We start from the raw sequence: 22,342 nt of genomic DNA, 5'->3' as shown, positions 1-22,342 counted from the left end.
ATGGCCATATAGCTCTGGGATGCCCTTCTCTGAGAAATACTTCCTTCCTGGGACCTTCCATTGTGGTGTTCCAATGGCCACAAATTTGCGAAAGGCCTCCGAGTCCACCAGTTTATATGGCAGTAGTTGGCGGGCTATGAGTTCTGACAAGCCAGCCGCCAACCGTTGGGCAAGAGGGTTATCCGGCGTCATCATTTTTTTACGCTCAAACATTAGGCCCACGGAAGCCTGCCTTTTTGCAGAAAAATGTGAGCTTGGCGTGATGGAAGGTGGAGTGGAGGACAATTGTGAGGAGAGAGGAGAAGGAGAAGTAGAAGACGAGGCTGGACGGTGAGAGCCTGCAGTGTGGCTTTGTGTGTTCCGTTGCTCCCACTGGGCTCGGTGATGGCTGCTCATGTGCCTTCTTAAGGCGGTCGTCCCTAGGTGAGTATTGGGCTTACCGCGACTAACGCGTTGACTGCAAAGATTGCAGATGGCAACGCTATTGTCAGCAGCGGACACGTTAAAAAAAGCCCACACTGCGGAGCCATGTGCCGGTGTCCTGGGAGCGCCAGATGTGACCGTACATGGTCGATGACTCGCTCCTGATACATTTGCAGTCTGCTTTGTCCCTGCTGTGCAATGTAAGTCATTGCTGCTTCTCCTCCCTATCTGCTGGTCCATATCTCCCTCTGAACTCCCCTCCTCTTCCTCTCTTGTGGGCACCCACGTGACATCACTAGACACGTCATCATCAACGTCACCTTCCCCACCGCTATAAGTAGAGTAGGCAGCAACACCGGGGACCAACCTCCTCCTTGGGCTGATCTGGGTACTGGCGTCAGACTGCTGAGTAGCGCTTGTTGCTACCTCCTCTTCCTGATCCAATACCAAGAGTGGCTGCGCATCAGAAATGTCCTCTTGATATGGATCGGAAAATAATTCCAGTGACTCAAGCGGAAGGTATGTGGTGGTGGTGGTGGTGGTCGTGTTGTTGGTGGTAGTGTCTTTGGGGGTGCACATAGCAGAGAGTGAAGAAGAGGGTGCAGATCGAGAGGATGAGGAGGGTGCAGAAGAGTAAGGCTGAGCGAGCCACTCAACCAAGTCTGGTGCATCCTTTAAAGTAATTGAACGCACCTTCTGCAACTTCCCACTTTGGCTCAAGCCTGTTGCTCCTGCCCTACCCCTACCACCCCTGCGGAAGGGCCTGCCTCTTCCTCTGCATGTCATTTTTTAAATGACCCTGTGACAAAACTCTTAGTCCCTATACCGCTGAAGGACTGCTGCAGTATAGGTGAGCGGTCAGCAGTGGTGCACGTCAACCCTATCTATTGTGGACCTATAGCGGTCCTTACAGAACAGCAGACTGTACCGCACTCAAGCCTATGTACCGTAGCACCCTATACCAAGTTACCAGTCCTTATAAGAACTTTTGTGGACCAAGCAGGTTGTGTATTAGTGTTTAGCAGACTGTACGTCAGTCCCTATACCGCTGAAGGACTGCTGCAGTATAGGGCAGCGGTCAGCAGTGGTGCACGTCAACCCTATCTATTGTGGACCTATAGCGGTCCTTACAGAACAGCAGACTGTACCGCACTCAAGCCTATGTACCGTAGCACCCTATACCAAGTTACCAGTCCTTATAAGAACTTTTGTGGACCAAGCAGGTTGTGTATTAGTGTTTAGCAGACTGTACGTCAGTCCCTATACCGCTGAAGGACTGCTGCAGTATAGGGCAGCGGTCAGCAGTGGTGCACGTCAACCCTATCTATTGTGGACCGATAGCGGTCCTTACAGAACAGCAGACTGTACCGCACTCAAGCCTATGTACCGTAGCACCCTATACCAAGTTACCAGTCCTTATAAGAACTTTTGTGGAACAAGCAGGTTGTGTGTTAGTGATTAGCAGACTGTACGTCAGTCCCTATACCAATGAAGGACTGCTGCAGTATAGGGCAGCGGTCAGCAGTAGTGCACGGCAACCCTATGTATTGTGGACCGATAGCGGTCCTTACAGAACAGCAGACTGTAACGCACTCAGGCCTATGTACCGTAGCACCCTATACCAAGTTACCAGTCCTTATAAGAACTTTTGTGGAACAAGCAGGTTGTGTGTTAGTGATTAGCAGACTGTACGTCAGTCCCTATACCAATGAAGGACTGCTGCAGTATAGGGCAGCGGTCAGCAGTAGTGCACGGCAACCCTATGTATTGTGGACCGATAGCGGTCCTTACAGAACAGCAGACTGTAACGCACTCAGGCCTATGTACCGTAGCACCCTATACCAAGTTACCAGTCCTTATAAGAACTTTTGTGGACCAAGCAGGTTGTGTGTTAGTGATTAGCAGACTGTACGTCAGTCCCTATACCAATGAAGGACTGCTGCAGTATAGGGCAGCGGTCAGCAGTAGTGCACGGCAACCCTATGTATTGTGGACCGATAGCGGTCCTTACAGAACAGCAGACTGTAACGCACTCAGGCCTATGTACCGTAGCACCCTATACCAAGTTACCAGTCCTTATAAGAACTTTTGTGGACCAAGCAGGTTGTGTGTTAGTGATTAGCAGACTGTACGTCAGTCCCTATACCAATGAAGGACTGCTGCAGTATAGGGCAGCGGTCAGCAGTGGTGCACGTCAACCCTATGTATTGTGGACCGATAGCGGTCCTTACAGAACAGCAGACTGTACTGCACTCAGGCCTATGTACCGTAGCACCCTATACCAAGTTACCAGTCCTTATAAAAACTTTTGTGGACCAAGCAGGTTGTGTGTTAGTGTTTAGCAGACTGTGCGTCAGTCCCTATACCGCTGAAGGACTGCTGCAGTATAGGGCAGCGGTCAGCAGTAGTGCACGGCAACCCTATGTATTGTGGACCGATAGCGGTCCTTACAGAACAGCAGACTGTAACGCACTCAGGCCTATGTACCGTAGCACCCTATACCAAGTTACCAGTCCTTATAAGAACTTTTGTGGACCAAGCAGGTTGTGTGTTAGTGATTAGCAGACTGTACGTCAGTCCCTATACCAATGAAGGACTGCTGCAGTATAGGGCAGCGGTCAGCAGTAGTGCACGGCAACCCTATGTATTGTGGACCGATAGCGGTCCTTACAGAACAGCAGACTGTAACGCACTCAGGCCTATGTACCGTAGCACCCTATACCAAGTTACCAGTCCTTATAAGAACTTTTGTGGACCAAGCAGGTTGTGTGTTAGTGATTAGCAGACTGTACGTCAGTCCCTATACCAATGAAGGACTGCTGCAGTATAGGGCAGCGGTCAGCAGTAGTGCACGGCAACCCTATGTATTGTGGACCGATAGCGGTCCTTACAGAACAGCAGACTGTAACGCACTCAGGCCTATGTACCGTAGCACCCTATACCAAGTTACCAGTCCTTATAAGAACTTTTGTGGACCAAGCAGGTTGTGTGTTAGTGATTAGCAGACTGTACGTCAGTCCCTATACCAATGAAGGACTGCTGCAGTATAGGGCAGCGGTCAGCAGTAGTGCACGGCAACCCTATGTATTGTGGACCGATAGCGGTCCTTACAGAACAGCAGACTGTACTGCACTCAGGCCTATGTACCGTAGCACCCTATACCAAGTTACCAGTCCTTATAAAAACTTTTGTGGACCAAGCAGGTTGTGTGTTAGTGTTTAGCAGACTGTGCGTCAGTCCCTATACCGCTGAAGGACTGCTGCAGTATAGGGCAGCGGTCAGCAGTAGTGCACGGCAACCCTATGTATTGTGGACCGATAGCGGTCCTTACAGAACAGCAGACTGTAACGCACTCAGGCCTATGTACCGTAGCACCCTATACCAAGTTACCAGTCCTTATAAGAACTTTTGTGGACCAAGCAGGTTGTGTGTTAGTGATTAGCAGACTGTACGTCAGTCCCTATACCAATGAAGGACTGCTGCAGTATAGGGCAGCGGTCAGCAGTAGTGCACGGCAACCCTATGTATTGTGGACCGATAGCGGTCCTTACAGAACAGCAGACTGTAACGCACTCAGGCCTATGTACCGTAGCACCCTATACCAAGTTACCAGTCCTTATAAGAACTTTTGTGGACCAAGCAGGTTGTGTGTTAGTGATTAGCAGACTGTACGTCAGTCCCTATACCAATGAAGGACTGCTGCAGTATAGGGCAGCGGTCAGCAGTAGTGCACGGCAACCCTATGTATTGTGGACCGATAGCGGTCCTTACAGAACAGCAGACTGTACTGCACTCAGGCCTATGTACCGTAGCACCCTATACCAAGTTACCAGTCCTTATAAAAACTTTTGTGGACCAAGCAGGTTGTGTGTTAGTGTTTAGCAGACTGTGCGTCAGTCCCTATACCGCTGAAGGACTGCTGCAGTATAGGGCAGCGGTCAGCAGTAGTGCACGGCAACCCTATGTATTGTGGACCGATAGCGGTCCTTACAGAACAGCAGACTGTAACGCACTCAGGCCTATGTACCGTAGCACCCTATACCAAGTTACCAGTCCTTATAAGAACTTTTGTGGACCAAGCAGGTTGTGTGTTAGTGATTAGCAGACTGTACGTCAGTCCCTATACCAATGAAGGACTGCTGCAGTATAGGGCAGCGGTCAGCAGTAGTGCACGGCAACCCTATGTATTGTGGACCGATAGCGGTCCTTACAGAACAGCAGACTGTAACGCACTCAGGCCTATGTACCGTAGCACCCTATACCAAGTTACCAGTCCTTATAAGAACTTTTGTGGACCAAGCAGGTTGTGTGTTAGTGATTAGCAGACTGTACGTCAGTCCCTATACCAATGAAGGACTGCTGCAGTATAGGGCAGCGGTCAGCAGTAGTGCACGGCAACCCTATGTATTGTGGACCGATAGCGGTCCTTACAGAACAGCAGACTGTACTGCACTCAGGCCTATGTACCGTAGCACCCTATACCAAGTTACCAGTCCTTATAAAAACTTTTGTGGACCAAGCAGGTTGTGTGTTAGTGTTTAGCAGACTGTGCGTCAGTCCCTATACCGCTGAAGGACTGCTGCAGTATAGGGCAGCGGTCAGCAGTAGTGCACGGCAACCCTATGTATTGTGGACCGATAGCGGTCCTTACAGAACAGCAGACTGTAACGCACTCAGGCCTATGTACCGTAGCACCCTATACCAAGTTACCAGTCCTTATAAGAACTTTTGTGGACCAAGCAGGTTGTGTGTTAGTGATTAGCAGACTGTACGTCAGTCCCTATACCAATGAAGGACTGCTGCAGTATAGGGCAGCGGTCAGCAGTAGTGCACGGCAACCCTATGTATTGTGGACCGATAGCGGTCCTTACAGAACAGCAGACTGTAACGCACTCAGGCCTATGTACCGTAGCACCCTATACCAAGTTACCAGTCCTTATAAGAACTTTTGTGGACCAAGCAGGTTGTGTGTTAGTGATTAGCAGACTGTACGTCAGTCCCTATACCAATGAAGGACTGCTGCAGTATAGGGCAGCGGTCAGCAGTAGTGCACGGCAACCCTATGTATTGTGGACCGATAGCGGTCCTTACAGAACAGCAGACTGTACCGCACCCAAGCCTATGTACCGTAGCACCCTAGACAGACCAAGTTACCAGTCCTGATAAAGAGCTTTGTGGAACAAGTGAGTTGTGAATGATTAGCAGACTGCAGCAGAAGGGCAGCAGTCAAGTATAATATTCTTTCTATATTTGGAAGAAAGAATATTATACGTGTACAAGCCTATTACCGTACCACTGATACCAGTCCTGAAAAGAACCTTTGTGGAACTAATAGTAACAGCAAGTCTTTAAAATTATCCTCACTGCCTGACACACTGCTTCCTGCCTGTCCCTATACAAATTGGCAAAAAAGAGTAGGCTGGAACGATTAGCTGGAACAGCTCTTTTGTGGACCTGATAGTAACAGCTAATGATGATGATGATGATGATGATGAAGAAAGACTAATCTGGCTGAGCTGTCCCTAAAATAGCAGCATACAGCGCTCTGTCCCTTTATCTAAACTGACAAAAGAAACTCAGGCTGCTGACCTAACACCTATACCAGTCCTGAAAAGAACTTTTGTGTACCAAATAGCTAGCGTTTTCTCTGTCCCTACTCCACACAGGATCCTTTCCCTACAGTGACAGAAGAAAGAATGTAAAATGGCCACCGGATCGGGTGTATTTATAGGTTAGGGGGAATGTCCAAGTGTCCATGAGCTGTCATGTCTCAATTGGTTGTCCTGTAACACATGATAAACGTGTCACGAAAGGTTAAAGTTCTTGTATACATTAAACACGTAAGTCCGCCGGGGCGAACGACGGAAAAAGGCGTTCGAACCCGCGGACGGCGAAAGTCGGAAATTCGCCGCGAAACGACCGCCGGGCGAACCGTTCGGCCATCACTACTAATGAGGAAACTGACCACCGGGGCAGGGAATCCGGGACACTGAGACCGCCGGGGAGGCTGAACAAACAACTGTGACTGCTGTGGTGGCCGAACGAAGAAGAATCTATCACTGTGTGGCCAGTTGAACCTAACAGACTCCTTGAAAGGATGCAGATCACACTCTAGTGAGGTTCAGTATTGCATCAAAGAGATATACATTACCTGCTAGAGTCTGGACTGTCCAGATATCAAACAGCAAGGTCACTTCATTCGAGAATGCAAAATGCATCTGTGGAAGAAAAGAGAAATACATTTTAATACATACATTTTAAATGCGGCACACTTTCCCCCTGACTATAACTACTAATGTAAGGGGGACACAGCTTCCCGGACCACTACTAATGTGTACGGGGGGGGGGCACAGCTCCACTGACCACTACTAATGTACGGGGGGGGGGGGGGGGGGGCACAGCTCCACTGATCACAACTAAGGTAGGAGGGGGAGGCACAGCTCCACTGATCACAACTAAGGTAGGAGGGGGAGGCACAGCTCCACTGATCACAACTAAGGTAGGAGGGGGAGGCACAGCTCCCTGACCACTACTAACGTTATTGGGGGGCACAGCTCCCCTGACTACTACTAACGTAAGGGGGGGGGCACAGCTCCCCTGACTACTACTAACGTAAGGGGGGGCACAGCTCCCCTGACTACTACTAACTACTACTAGTAAGGGAGGGGCACAGCTCCCCTGACTACTACTAACGTAAAGGGGGGGGGTACAGCTCCCCTAACTACTACTAACTACTACTAGTAAGGGGGGGGCACAGCTCCCCTGACTACTACTAACGTAAAGGGGGGGTACAGCTCCCCTAACTACTAACGTAAAGGGGGGGCACAGCTCCCCTGACTACTTCTAATGTAAGGGGGGGCACAGCTCCCCTGACTACTTCTAATGTAAGGGGGGGGGCACAGCTCCCCTGACCACTACTAAGGTAAGGGGGCACCTCTCACCTAGTCACCAATGTAGCATCAGTGGCCAGGTGAGATGTGTCCCTTACCTTAGTTGTCAATGGGAAAGGTGCTGCCTTTCATTAGAGACCAGGTGAGAAATTTACTGATAGTTTTGAAAAAAAAAAAAGTGTCAATAAAATTATTTGTGTGTCACATATAGAAGGCGTGCCACAAGAATTATTTTTTTCATTATGATAGCTATAACTTGCTGATCACTTAGAATATCATGATCTGTAGTTAAAACTTTTGTAGGGGTTCCCCCGAGACCTGAAAATTATTTCAAGGGGTTCTCCACAATAAAATAAAGGTTATAAAAGCTTCTCTAAAGTATTGTTTTTTGTTTTTTTTTTGTCAACTTTCCAGATGCCGTCTGCGTGTTCAGCAATCTGCACACCAGTAACTTATTTCCATCAGTTCTGTCACCAGAGGAGTTAGGCATCTCTCTGGTCGGACATATACAATAAACAGGAAATGGAATTTAAGCTGGATCCACACTATACAATTTTCTTTCAATGTTTTTCCTTTAGATTTACCAAAACCATTTAATATGGAGGTCAAATCTAAACACTTTCAATTTGTATGGAATCAGGCAGGCCCTTGCACTACATCGTTGAAGGTAAATCTAAAGGAAATCAAACAAAAGTTGTATAGTGCGTATCCAGCTGTAGGGAAGAGGATAAAACTAAGGAAGTAACAAGAGATAAAGTGTGGTCTTCTATGATAGAGAATATATATCTCAAGATTCTGCTCTATCCTGGTTCTTTGCCTATCTACCACAGCGCTCCTTCAGTGTTACCTACAACTCTGTCTCCTCCTCTCTATTGTCCCTTTCTATGGGGGTCCCCCAAATCTATCTGTCTACTCCTCACCTCACTCGTTCAGTCTCATCTTGCATTACTAACTTACTGACATATCAGCATGGATGTCACACCACTTCCTAAAACTAAATCCCTCTACACCAGTGGTTCCAAACCTTTTAGTACCGTGACCCATTGAAAAAAAATTCCCAAGTTGTAGGGACCCCTAACAGTAAAATTATTTTGGTAGCATGGGTTGTCAGCACCCAAGGCAAGACAAGTAATTTGCGCCCTTAACCCACAGACATTTAGCGCTCCACGAGTCCCTTCCACTCGTACAGTATTAAAACCCCTTATGGGGCAGCGCATGCACAGCGGCACCTAAAATGGACGCTTAGTCCGGGAGCTCTGTCCTGCCCCAGCAGCTTGGGCCTCCACAGCGGCATCTCATCTGGCAATCAACGCCTGGATCGACCCCCTCACAAGCGGCGGAAATCCCGGGGACATCCCGAAGTGCTCAGGAGCGGTAAGGCAAAACCAAGATGTTCCTCACTGCTCTGCACCTGCCTGCCTTTCCAGTGGACAGCCCGCGGCTTCCCCCTCCATGCTGCAGCAAGATTTCACAGCAGGTAACCCTCTCCTGGACCCAGCCTCCCCAGCATCCACCGAGTCCCTCATAGAGCACTCCCTGGCAGGACTGGCCTTCTCCCCCATGGAAATAAGACTAATCTAGAAGCCACAAATTCCAGAACAAACCAAAACACTGCTTGTATACAACTTTTGCAGGAACAATTAGAGACTGCCAATGCTAAAATTGAAGACCTTGAAAACAGGAATAGGAGGTACAATTTCAGAGTTAGAGGGCTCCCTGAATCTTAGAAGGACATCCCTGAAACCATAAGATCTTTCATTAAGGACTTACTCCCCAATACGCCGCAGCCCAGACTGGAGCTGGATCGGGCCCACAGAGCTCTCAGACCCCCGAGGGCCGAAGGCCTCCACCGCTATATAGTGGTGAAAACACATTTCTACTCTGTCAAGGAGGAGGTGATGCGAAAATCCAGAGCCATGTCTATAATTGTGTTTCAGGGCCATCAACTGCAAATATTTGCATCCACTATCCAAAAAAGGAGAGCCCTAAAACCATTACTTCAAATCCTGATGGACAAAGAAATTAAGTACTGGTGGCTCTTTTCGTTTAACTCAAACTCCTCTGCAAAGGCAAAGCATACACCTTTGGATCCCTACAAGGAGAAAAGCTTCTGCTGTAACTAGGTCTCATTAGCCAAAAACCGAACATTCCGCAGCCGGGATCGCAATCATACTCAAAGAGACAACTCCTAACCAGTCCCCTGAATCCGGTCAGGGAAAAGGCCAGATTCAAAGAAATCCAAGGAAACCATTCCTCCCTGACCCTCAAAATATGAACTTCCTCGGTTTTCCCTTTTCGCCTTTTATTCTTCCCAGCTGCTAACTGGGAGGAATTGAACTCCCTATTTGTGTCTCGCGAGACAAGTATCCTTTCGGAGTACCTGCAATCAATCCGGGGAGGAAACTGATTCAACTTTCATTTTGTCTGCATACACTGGGTTGCTCCTGTGTTTTCTCGCTGCGGAAGGGTGGAGGGGGAGCAATTCATAGCGCCCAACCAACCCAGGGGAACTTCCCATTATCCACAAAATGTTTTGGGGTACCTTGTCCCTTAAGATCCCTGCCCTCTTGCTGTTCCCTTCCCTCCCACCTCTCCACCCCTTGCTTTTAGGACCCGTTAGTTCTTAAAGATCCATGCCAACACGTATCTTACTAATAGACATCTATCTTCTGTTATTGTTTACTGCACATTCACAACCAGGCGTGCCTTAGCTCCAAAGCATGTCATGTTAGAGGTGACTTTGTAACTGTAAGGCCCAGTGCCCTTTTTTGTTATACACAAACCATTGCAAGAGGCCCCTCTGCTGGGGTGGTGTTCATGCACCCCTCTCTATCTAGCAGAACAGGTAACTTATCCTTCTCTAGACAGGACTAATCTCTGTTTTCTAGAGGGATTTCAGTATAAGCTCTTACTGATGGAGGATTCTTTCTGAGATTTGTTGTTAAGTTAAAAACAGTTTTTTGCTAGAAAATTACTTAGAACCCCCAAGCATTATACAATTTTTTTTTCTAACACCCTAGAGAATAAAATGGCGGTCGTTGCAATACTTTGTCGCACCGTATTTGCGCAGCGGTCTTACAAGCGCACTTTTTTGAAAAAAAAAATACTATTTTTAATTACAAAATAAGACAATAGTAGAGTTAGCCCAATTTTATTTTTATATATTGTGAAAGATAATGTTACGCCAAGTAAATTGATACCCAACATGTCACGCTTCAAAATTGCACCTGCTTGTGAAATGGTGACAAACTTTTACCCTTAGAAATCTCTATAGGCGACGTTTAAAAGATTCTACAGGGTGCACGTTTTAAGTGACAGAGAAGATATAGGGCTATTATTGCTCTCGCTCTACCGATCGCAGCGATACCTCACATGTGTGGCTCGAACACCGTTTTCATATGCGGGCACTACTCATGTATGTGTTCGCTTCTGCACGCAAGCTCGTCGGGACAGGGCGCGTTTAAAACTTTTTTTTTTTTTTTTTTTACCTTTTATTTTTACACTGTTTTTTTTTTTTAAATTGTGTCACTTTTATTCCTATTACAAGGGGTGTTAATATTCCTTGTAATAGGAATAAAAGTGACACCATTTTTTTTTTTCTTTTTTTTTTTTAAACGGTGTAAAAATAAAAGGTGAAAAAAATAAAAGAGCTTGACAGGACCTCTTAAATATGAGATCTGGGGCCCAAAAGACCAGATCTCATATTGACACTATAATGCCAAAAAAATAAAATAAGTCCCTTTACGAGCTATGGGCGGAAGTGACGTTTTGACGTCGCTTTTGCCCTGCAATGATATGGAGATGGGTGGGGGCCATCTTCCCCTTACTCGTCTCCATGTCAGGCTACAGGAAGGACCTGATCGCATCCACCGCTCCGGTAAGCAGCAGAGGGGACCAGAGAGCGGCGGGAGGGACCCTCTCCAGCTGCTGACAAAAGTGATCTCACGGCGAATCTGCCGCAGAGACCACTTTTATCTTAAACCGGACTGCTCACTGAAGAAGAGGATACCAGGGTTATGGTAGCTAGCTGATGCCATAACAACAAAATCCTCCTTCAAAGTACCGACATATATCGCCGTGAGCTGGTCCAGAAGTGGTTAAGTCTTGCACATATTATATTATATTATATTTTTGTGTTAGGATTGTGTGGTTATTGGTGTCTCTCCCCCATTTAGCGCTGCTCCATTAATATGCACATTTATGCTCAATTCACACTTGTGCAATTTGGGAACCCTGCGAATCCACTGCGCCCGCATCGCACTTGACTTGCACGGCAGTACACACTGCCATATGCGAACTGCGGGGAATGTCAATACATTGACAACGTCACCTCCATTTCAGCTCTCATATCACTCTGCGAACTGACAGTTCGGACACGAATTGGATCCCATGCAATCCAATTCTGGTGTGGACCAAAAAAATAAAAATAAACAAAAACTCCTATGCGAGCTTAGTCTGAATGCGATGCGATTTCAGCCATACTATCTGCAGTGCGGTGCGAATCATGTGCGGTCCCACACCACGCAACAGTGTTAACTTGCCCTTCATTGGCGTTAGGCTCCTTTCACACTCAGCCACGGCTGCATTAGTGTCGCTTTACCATAGTTTTAGCAGCCTCCCATGCCATGCTCAAGTGCTGCAACACGGGAGCTTTTAACCCTTTATTCGGCCGCTAGCGGGGTTTAAAAGCACCCATGTTGCAGCGCTTTGGCAGCACAGCCTATTCATTTCAATGAGCAGGTAGTTTTGGGAGCGGTATATACACAACGCTCCCAAACCGCCCCAAAGATGCTGCGAACTTTTTCTAATGTCCTGCAAGCGCACTGCCCCAGTGTGAAAGCACTCAGGCTTTTACACTGGGGGGAGGCCTTTTTCAGGCACTTTACAGAGGCTATTTTTTGTGCTAAAATGCCTTTACACTACAGGAGTTTTACAGCAGCTTTATTACACTATTCATAATTGCACCACACTTTACCACTTGATTGCATTTCTTTTATTTGTAATCTATACACTAAGTAGCACAGAAGTAAATTCCCTATTTTTTTTCTCTTTATTATTGCACGTTTCTGAAAACATGTGCAGAAATGTACATTCCTGGAACACTTAGGTGAGAATACAGTGGGGTTTATTTTACACGGATGTGAATGGGACATTTAAGCTTGCTGCATCTTTCAAACTTTTTTTTTTCCCCTTTTGCAGCACTTGCACGTATATTTATCTACACACCCCTGCTCACCACAAGTACAACGTGCATTTTTTGCACAATCCGTAAACACATCGTTGTGTGAATGCGGCCTTAACCACTTGGGATCCGCGCTATTGCCAAATGACGGCATTAGCGCGGACCTACATTTCCGGGACTACGTCTATTGACGTCGTCCCGTGTACGAGCGGCCTGCGCGCCCCCTGAGGGGCGCGCGCGGCGCGCTCTGTGATCGGCAAGTCCATGAGACTCGCCTGATCACCGATCCGTGCAAGGGGTCGATCCCGACCCCTTATCACGTGATCAGCTGTCAGCCAATGACAGCTGATCATGTGATAGAACGGAGCCGGTAATCGGCTATTATTCCTCCTCGCGCTGACAGCGCGAGGAGAAAAGAAAAAAGCCGATCACTGGCGGCCGTGATCGGGACATCAGTCCCGATCACGGCCAGCAATACAAGCAACCACCTGCCCCCTGCCAGTGCCCACCTGCCCCCCGCAGTGCCATCCTGAATAAAAGTAAGTGCCCCCCCGTCAGTGCCCACAGTGCCACCCACAGTGCCCACAATCTGCCTCAAAGGTGTTGCACCCCAGTGCCGCCCATCAGTTCCCAGCAGTGCCGCCCATCAGTGCCCAGCAGTGCCGCCCATCAGTGCCCATCCGTGCCACCCATCCGTGCCACCCATCCGTGCCACCCATCCGTGCCACCCATCCGTGCCATCTTATCTGTGCCCATCAGTGCCGCCTTATCTGTGCCGCCTTAACTATGCCTATCAGTGCCCACCAGTGCAGCCTATCAGTGCCCACCAGTGCAGCCCATCAGTGCCCACCAATGCAGCCCATCAGTGCCCACCAATGCAGCCCATCAGTGCCCACCAATGCAGCCCATCAGTGCCCACCAATGCAGCCCATCAGTGCCCACCAGTGCAGCCCATCAGTGCCCACCAGTGCAGCCCATCAGTGCCCACCAGTGCAGCCCATCAGTGCCCACCAATGCAGCCCATCAGTGCCCACCAATGCAGCCCATCAGTGCCCACCAATGCAGCCCATCAGTGCCCACCAATGCAGCCCATCAGTGCCCACCAGTGCAGCCCATCAGTGCCCACCAATGCAGCCCATCAGTGCCCACCAATGCAGCCCATCAGTGCCCACCAATGCAGCCCATCAGTGCCCACCAGTGCAGCCCATCAGTGCCCACCAGTGCAGCCCATCAGTGCCCACCAGTGCAGCCCATCAGTGCCCACCAGTGCAGCCCATCAGTGCCCACCAATGCAGCCCATCAGTGCCCACCAATGCAGCCCATCAGTGCCCACCAATGCAGCCCATCAGTGCCCACCAATGCAGCCCATCAGTGCCCACCAATGCAGCCCATCAGTGCCCACCAATGCAGCCCATCAGTGCCCACCAATGCAGCCCATCAGTGCCCACCAATGCAGCCCATCAGTGCCGCCTAATCAGCGCACTTCAATGAAGGAGAAAAATGACCCGTTTGCAAAATTTTATAACAAACTATTAAAACATGATTTTTTTTTTTTTTTTGCATCTTTTTTTGTTTGTTTAGCAAAAAATAAAACTCCGAGCTGTAACTAAATACCACCAAAAGAAAGCTCTATTTGTGGGAAAAAAATGATAAAAATTTCATTTGGGTACAGTGTTGTATGACCGCGCAATAGTCATTCAAAGTGCATCAGCGCTGAAGGCTGAAAATTGGTCTGGGACTGAGGGGGGTTTAAGTGCCCAGTAAGCAAGTGGTTAAAGAGGAAATAAAACCTGATGGGTGTTACTTCCTCTTTTGTTTCCCTGCAAAGGTAAAGCATAATGGCCTACTATGCATTAAGTGACACTTACCTGCAGGAGAAGCCTGCGATGTCCCCATCTTCCTCGCTAGTAGCGAGCGTCAGTTCTTCACCCCTCTTCCTTCCGGGGACGCAAACTCCGGCTCTGTGACTGGCCGGAGTCACGTGACATCATGCGTGTGGGAGCCGCCTTTACCGGCATGACCCGAGCTAGAAACGGCACAGCCGTGCCCCATCTAACTCCAGCGCACGCGGCGGAAGAAATCACCGTATGGCGATTTGCAAATATCTTCTAGACCGTGCAGGTTTGGGAGATATTTCTAGGAACCAACGGGTAAGCCTTAACCACGTCTTACCTGTAGGTTAAAGTGGTTACAAGCACTTTAAACAAATGAACACGGCCACACTCACCGAGGTATGACCAGTGCTGCTTCAGCACACAAGGCAGCAGAGGGGCCCGGATGTAAACACAGGAAGAAGAGTCACACTCAAAGTTTGCAGAAACCTCCAGGCTCGGTACAGGAGCCCTCGGGCTGTCCCTGGAAATAAACTCAGCTTTGTAGTACATGGAAATGCAGTCCCGACAAAGAAAAGGTTCATACACCGGCAGAGGGGCCACTTACCTGCATGGTAACCAGCCTATCAGCCTGCTATCAACAACCAACTTCATCTGTACTGCTCGATCAGCTGACTGAGCACCGCGCTGCACTCTGGGAGGAGAGAAGTGTGGGCGGAAGTGCTGCACAGGGAATGGTCTGAGGGAGCTTTACGGGGCTGGTGCTGACTATGGACTTGTGAAGACTGGGCGCCGCGTTGCACTCTGGGAGAAGAGAAGGGCGGAAGTAGTGCACAGAAACTCTTGTGAGGGCAGAACAAGCGTTCTCTGTTACGGTGTGTGAGGAGATGAGAGAATTTAGAAATATTCCATGTATTCTAATGAGCACTGACCACCGCACTCTGTGCCCTGGCAGTACGCCACATATTTGATTTATTTCAATAAAGTGTTTCTAGAGGCAAAACTCGTGCTGTGTTTCTTTTTCTTGGTTAGAACATCTGCCAAGTTTTTATTTCTGCCTGAAGCCCCCCAATGAGGAGAATACCCCTCTATAGGGGCTCATTTACGTGAACAGCAGGAGCCTCCCACCGCAACACATGGGCGTATCTCTGCGCAGGTATTTCCATTCAGTTTAGGATTGTCACATTTTCTTCAATTCAAACCTCAACACTTTAGCGGAGCACAGCAATTTATTTTATAGTATAAACTATACCTATATTTTGCAATTAAATACATTTTCTAATCATATGAAGTTAATCAAAAGAGTTCCCCTTTACATCAGAGTCCGCAGAGTCCTCCTTTACATCAGAGTCCACAGAGTTCCCCTTTACATCAGAGTCCACAGAGTTCCCCTTTACATCAGAGTTCCCCTTTACATCAGAGTCCACAGAGTCCCCCTTTACATCAGAGTCCACAGAGTCCCCCTTTACATCAGAGTCCACAGAGTCCCCCTTTACATCAGAGTCCACAGAGTCCCCCTTTACATCAGAGTCCACAGAGTTCCCCTTTACATCAGAGTCCACAGAGTCCCCTTTTACATTAGAGTCCACAGAGTCCCCTTTTACATTAGAGTCCACAGAGTCCTCCTTTACACCAGAGTCCCCTTTACATCTGAGTCCACAGAGTCCCCCTTTACATTAGAGTCCACAGAGTTCCCCTTTACATCACAGTCTACAGAGTTCCCCTTTACATTAGAATCCACAGAGTCCCCCTTTACATCGGAGTCCACAGAGTCCCCCTTTACACAGAGTCCACAGAGTCCCCTTTTACATCAGAGTCCACAGAGTCCCCCTTTACATCAGAGTCCACAGAGTTCCCCTTTACATCAGAGTCCACAGAGTTCCCCTTTACACCAGAGTCCACAGAGTTCCCGATTACATCAGAATCACCCTTTACATCAGAGTCCACAGAGTTCCCCTTTACATCAGAGTTCACAGAGTCCCCTTTTATATTAGAGTACACAGAGTTCCCCTTTACATCAGAGTCCCCCTTTACATCAGAGTCCACAGAGTTCCCCTTTACATCAGAGTCCACAGAGTTCCCCTTTACACCAGAGTCGACAGAGTTCCCGATTACATCAGAATCACCCTTTACATCAGAGTCCACAGAGTTCCCCTTTACATCAGAGTTCACAGAGTCCCCTTTTATATTAGAGTCCACAGAGCTCCCCTTTACATCAGAGTCCACAGAGTTCCCCTTTACATCAGAGTCTACAGAGTTCCCCTTTACATCAGAGTCCACAGAATTCCCGTTTACATCAGAGTCCACAGAGTCCCCCTTTACATCAGCGTCCCCGTTTACATCAGAGTCCACAGAGTTCCCCTTTACAGAGTCCACAGAGTCCCCTTTTACATTAGAGTCCACAGAGTTCCCCTTTACATCAGAGTCCACAGAGTCCCCCTTTACATCAGAGTCCACAGATTTCCCCTTTACATCAGTCTACCTAGTTACCCTTTACATTAGAGTCCACAGAGTCCCCCTTTTACATTAGAGTCCACAGAGTCCCCCTTTTACATTAGAGTCCACAGAGTCCCCCTTTACATCAGAGTCCACAGAGTTCCCCTTCACATCAGTCTACAGAGTCCCCCTTTACATCAGAGTCCCCCTTTACATCAGAGTCCACAGAGTCCCCCTTTACATCAGAGTCCACAGAGTCCCCCTTTACATCACAGTCTACAGAGTTCCCCTTTACATTAGAATCCACAGAGTCCCCCTTTCCATCAGAGTCCACAGAGTTCCCCTTTACATCAGAGTCCACAGAGTCCCCCTTTACATCAGAGTCGACAGAGTTCCCGATTACATCAGAATCCCCCTTTACATCAGAGTCCACAGAGTTCCCTTTTAAATTAGAGTACACAGAGTTCCCCTTTACATCAGAGTCCCCCTTTACATCAGAGTCCACAGAGTTCCCCTTTACATCAGAGTCCACAGAGTCCCCTTTTACATTAGAGTACACAGAGTTCCCCTTTACATCAGAGTCCACAGAGTTCCCCTTTACATCAGTCTACAGAGTTCCGCTTTACATTAGAGTCCACAGAATCCCCTTTACATCAGAGTTCACAGAGTCCCTCTTTACATCAGAGTCCACAGAGTTCCCTTTACATCAGAGTCCACAGAGTCCTCCTTTACATAAGTGTCCCCCTTTACATCAGAGTCCACAGAGTCCCCTTTTACATTAGAGTCCACAGAGTTCCCCTTTACATCAGAGCCCACAGAGTCCCCCTTTACATCAGAGTCCACAGATTTCCCCTTTACATCAGTCTACAGAGTTACCCTTTACATTAGAGTCCACAGAGTCCCCCTTTTACATTAGAGTCCACAGAGTCCCCCTTTACATCAGAGTCCACAGAGTCCCCCTTTACATCAGAGTCCACAGAGTCCCCCTTTACATCAGAGTCCACAGAGTTCCCCTTTACATCAGAGCCCACAGAGTCCCCCTTTACATCAGAGTCCACAGAGTCCCCCTTTACATCAGAGTCCACAGAGTCCCCCTTTACATCAGAGTCCACAGAGTCCCCCTTTACAGAGTCCCCCTTTACAGAGTCCACAGAGTCCCCTTTTACATTAGAGTCCACAGAGTTCCCCTTTACATCAGAGTCCACAGATTTCCCCTTTACATCAGTCTACAGAGTTCCCCTTTACAGAGTCCACAGAGTCCCCCTTTTACATTAGATTCCACAGAGTCCCCCTTTACATCAGAGTCCACAGAGTCCCCCTTTACATCAGAGTCCACAGAGTCCCCCTTTACATCAGAGTCCACAGAGTCCCCCTTTACATCAGAGTCCACAGAGTCCCCCTTTACATCAGAGTCCACAGAGTTCCCTTTACATCAGAGTCCACAGAGTCCCCCTTTATATCAGTGTCCCCCTTTATATCAGAGTCCACAGAGTTCCCCTTTACAGAGTCCACAGAGTCCCCTTTTACATTAGAGTCCACAGAGTTCCCCTTTACATCAGAGTCCACAGAGTCCCCTTTTACATTAGAGTACACAGAGTTCCCCTTTACATCAGAGTTCCCCTTTACATCAGAGTCCACAGAGTTCCCCTTTACATCAGTCTACAGAGTTCCGCTTTACATTAGAGTCCACAGAATCCCCTTTACATCAGAGTTCACAGAGTCCCTCTTTACATCAGAGTCCACAGAGTTCCCTTTACATCAGAGTCCACAGAGTCCTCCTTTACATAAGTGTCCCCCTTTACATCAGAGTCCACAGAGTTCCCCTTTACAGAGTCCACAGAGTCCCCTTTTACATTAGAGTCCACAGAGTTCCCCTTTACATCAGAGCCCACAGAGTCCCCCTTTACATCAGAGTCCACAGATTTCCCCTTTACATCAGTCTACAGAGTTACCCTTTACATTAGAGTCCACAGAGTCCCCCTTTTACATTAGAGTCCACAGAGTCCCCCTTTACATCAGAGTCCACAGAGTTCCCCTTTACAGAGTCCACAGAGTTCCCCTTTACATCAGAGTCCACAGATTTCCCCTTTACATCAGTCTACAGAGTTACCCTTTACATCAGAGCCCACAGAGTCCCCCTTTACATCAGAGTCCACAGAGTCCCCCTTTACATCAGAGTCCCCCTTTACATCAGAGTCCACAGAGTTCCCCTTTACAGAGTCCACAGAGTCCCCTTTTACATTAGAGTCCACAGAGTTCCCCTTTACATCAGAGTCCACAGATTTCCCCTTTACATCAGTCTACAGAGTTCCCCTTTACAGAGTCCACAGAGTCCCCCTTTTACATTAGAGTCCACAGAGTCCCCCTTTACATCAGAGTCCACAGAGTGCCCCTTTACATCAGAGTCCACAGAGTCCCCCTTTACATCAGAGTCCACAGAGTCCCCCTTTACATCAGAGTCCACAGAGTCCCCCTTTACATCAGAGTCCACAGAGTTCCCTTTACATCAGAGTCCACAGAGTCCCCCTTTATATCAGTGTCCCCCTTTACATCAGAGTCCACAGAGTTCCCCTTTACAGAGTCCACAGAGTCCCCTTTTACATTAGAGTCCACAGAGTTACCCTTTACATCAGAGTCCACAGAGTCCCCCTTTACATCAGAGTCCACAGAGTGCCCCTTTACATCAGAGTCCACAGAGTCCCCCTTTACATCAGAGTCCACAGAGTCCCCCTTTACATCAGAGTCCACAGAGTCCCCCTTTACATCAGAGTCCACAGAGTCCCCTTTACATCAGTCTACAGAGTTACCCTTTACATTAGAGTCCACAGAGTCCCCCTTTTACATTAGAGTCCACAGAGTCCCCCTTTACATCAGAGTCACAGAGTCCCCTTTTACATTAGAGTCCACAGAGTTCCCCTTTTACATTAGAGTCCACAGAGTCCCCCTTTACATCAGAGTCCCCCTTTACATCAGGGTCCTCAGAGTCCCCCTTTACATCAGAGTCCACAGAGTCCCCTTTTACATTAGAGTCCACAGAGTCCCCTTTTACATTAGAGTCCACAGAGTCCTCCTTTACACCAGAGTCCCCTTTACATCTGAGTCCACAGAGTCCCCCTTTACATTAGAGTCCACAGAGTTCCCCTTTACATCACAGTCTACAGAGTTCCCCTTTACATTAGAATCCACAGAGTCCCCCTTTACATCGGAGTCCACAGAGTCCCCCTTTACACAGAGTCCACAGAGTCCCCTTTTACATCAGAGTCCACAGAGTCCCCCTTTACATCAGAGTCCACAGAGTTCCCCTTTACATCAGAGTCCACAGAGTCCCCCTTTACATCAGAGTCCACAGAGTCCCCCTTTACATCAGAGTCCACAGAGTCCCCCTTTACATCAGAGTCCACAGAGTCCCCTTTACATCAGTCTACAGAGTTACCCTTTACATTAGAGTCCACAGAGTCCCCCTTTTACATTAGAGTCCACAGAGTCCCCCTTTACATCAGAGTCACAGAGTCCCCTTTTACATTAGAGTCCACAGAGTTCCCCTTTTACATTAGAGTCCACAGAGTCCCCCTTTACATCAGAGTCCCCCTTTACATCAGGGTCCTCAGAGTCCCCCTTTACATCAGAGTCCACAGAGTCCCCTTTTACATTAGAGTCCACAGAGTCCCCTTTTACATTAGAGTCCACAGAGTCCTCCTTTACACCAGAGTCCCCTTTACATCTGAGTCCACAGAGTCCCCCTTTACATTAGAGTCCACAGAGTTCCCCTTTACATCACAGTCTACAGAGTTCCCCTTTACATTAGAATCCACAGAGTCCCCCTTTACATCGGAGTCCACAGAGTCCCCCTTTACACAGAGTCCACAGAGTCCCCTTTTACATCAGAGTCCACAGAGTCCCCCTTTACATCAGAGTCCACAGAGTTCCCCTTTACATCAGAGTCCACAGAGTTCCCCTTTACACCAGAGTCGACAGAGTTCCCGATTACATCAGAATCACCCTTTACATCAGAGTCCACAGAGTTCCCCTTTACATCAGAGTTCACAGAGTCCCCTTTTATATTAGAGTACACAGAGTTCCCCTTTACATCAGAGTCCCCCTTTACATCAGAGTCCACAGAGCTCCCCTTTACATCAGAGTCCACAGAGTTCCCCTTTACATCAGAGTCCACAGAATTCCCGTTTACATCAGAGTCCACAGAGTCCCCCTTTACATCAGCGTCCCCGTTTACATCAGAGTCCACAGAGTTCCCCTTTACAGAGTCCACAGAGTCCCCTTTTACATTAGAGTCCACAGAGTTCCCCTTTACATCAGAGTCCACAGAGTCCCCCTTTACATCAGAGTCCACAGATTTCCCCTTTACATCAGTCTACCTAGTTACCCTTTACATTAGAGTCCACAGAGTCCCCCTTTTACATTAGAGTCCACAGAGTCCCCCTTTTACATTAGAGTCCAAAGAGTCCCCCTTTTACATTAGAGTCCACAGAGTCCCCCTTTACATCAGAGTCCACAGAGTTCCCCTTTACATCAGTCTACAGAGTCCCCCTTTACATCAGAGTCCCCCTTTACATCAGAGTCCACAGAGTCCCCCTTTACATCAGAGTCCACAGAGTTCCCCTTTACATCACAGTCTACAGAGTTCCCCTTTACATTAGAATCCACAGAGTTCCCCTTTACATCAGAGTCCACAGAGTTCCCCTTTACATCAGTCTACAGAGTCCCCCTTTACATCAGAGTCCCCCTTTACATCAGAGTCCACAGAGTCCCCCTTTACATCAGAGTCCACAGAGTTCCCCTTTACATCACAGTCTACAGAGTTCCCCTTTACATTAGAATCCACAGAGTCCCCCTTTCCATCAGAGTCCACAGAGTTCCCCTTTACATCAGAGTCCACAGAGTCCCCCTTTACATCAGAGTCCACAGAGTTCCCGATTACATCAGAATCCCCCTTTACATCAGAGTCCACAGAGTTCCCTTTTAAATTAGAGTACACAGAGTTCCCCTTTACATCAGAGTCCCCCTTTACATCAGAGTCCACAGAGTTCCCCTTTACATCAGAGTCCACAGAGTCCCCTTTTACATTAGAGTACACAGAGTTCCCCTTTACATCAGAGTCCACAGAGTTCCCCTTTACATCAGTCTACAGAGTTCCGCTTTACATTAGAGTCCACAGAATCCCCTTTACATCAGAGTTCACAGAGTCCCTCTTTACATCAGAGTCCACAGAGTTCCCTTTACATCAGAGTCCACAGAGTCCTCCTTTACATAAGTGTCCCCCTTTACATCAGAGTCCACAGAGTCCCCTTTTACATTAGAGTCCACAGAGTTCCCCTTTACATCAGAGCCCACAGAGTCCCCCTTTACATCAGAGTCCACAGATTTCCCCTTTACATCAGTCTACAGAGTTACCCTTTACACTAGAGTCCACAGAGTCCCCCTTTTACATTAGAGTCCACAGAGTCCCCCTTTACATCAGAGTCCACAGAGTCCCCCTTTACATCAGAGTCCACAGAGTCCCCCTTTACATCAGAGTCCACAGAGTTCCCCTTTACATCAGAGCCCACAGAGTCCCCCTTTAC

At 48.2% G+C, this 22,342-nt stretch overlaps 1 protein-coding gene across 1 annotated transcript in view; it reads right to left on the bottom strand.

The window, feature by feature from the left end:
• SLC31A2 (solute carrier family 31 member 2) overlaps positions 1-15,079 on the bottom strand; it is a 33,155-nt gene extending 18,076 nt beyond the window's left edge. Inside the window, exons 1-2 of the mRNA XM_077479036.1 lie at positions 14,935-15,079; positions 6,575-6,641 (exon numbers count right to left, since the gene is read on the bottom strand). Of these exons, the coding sequence (XP_077335162.1) occupies positions 6,575-6,641; positions 14,935-14,940 (73 nt within the window). The 5' untranslated portion in view covers positions 14,941-15,079. The remainder of the gene's footprint in view (positions 1-6,574; positions 6,642-14,934) is intronic.
• Between the last annotated feature and the right edge of the window lie 7,263 nt (positions 15,080-22,342).

This window comes from Lithobates pipiens, unplaced genomic scaffold, assembly GCF_037356315.1.
Source record: "Lithobates pipiens isolate NorthernLeopardFrog02 unplaced genomic scaffold, aLitPip1_a1.2 Scaffold_1, whole genome shotgun sequence".
Lineage (NCBI taxonomy): Eukaryota > Metazoa > Chordata > Amphibia > Anura > Ranidae > Lithobates > Lithobates pipiens.
This window is presented reverse-complemented; position numbering and strand designations above follow the sequence as displayed.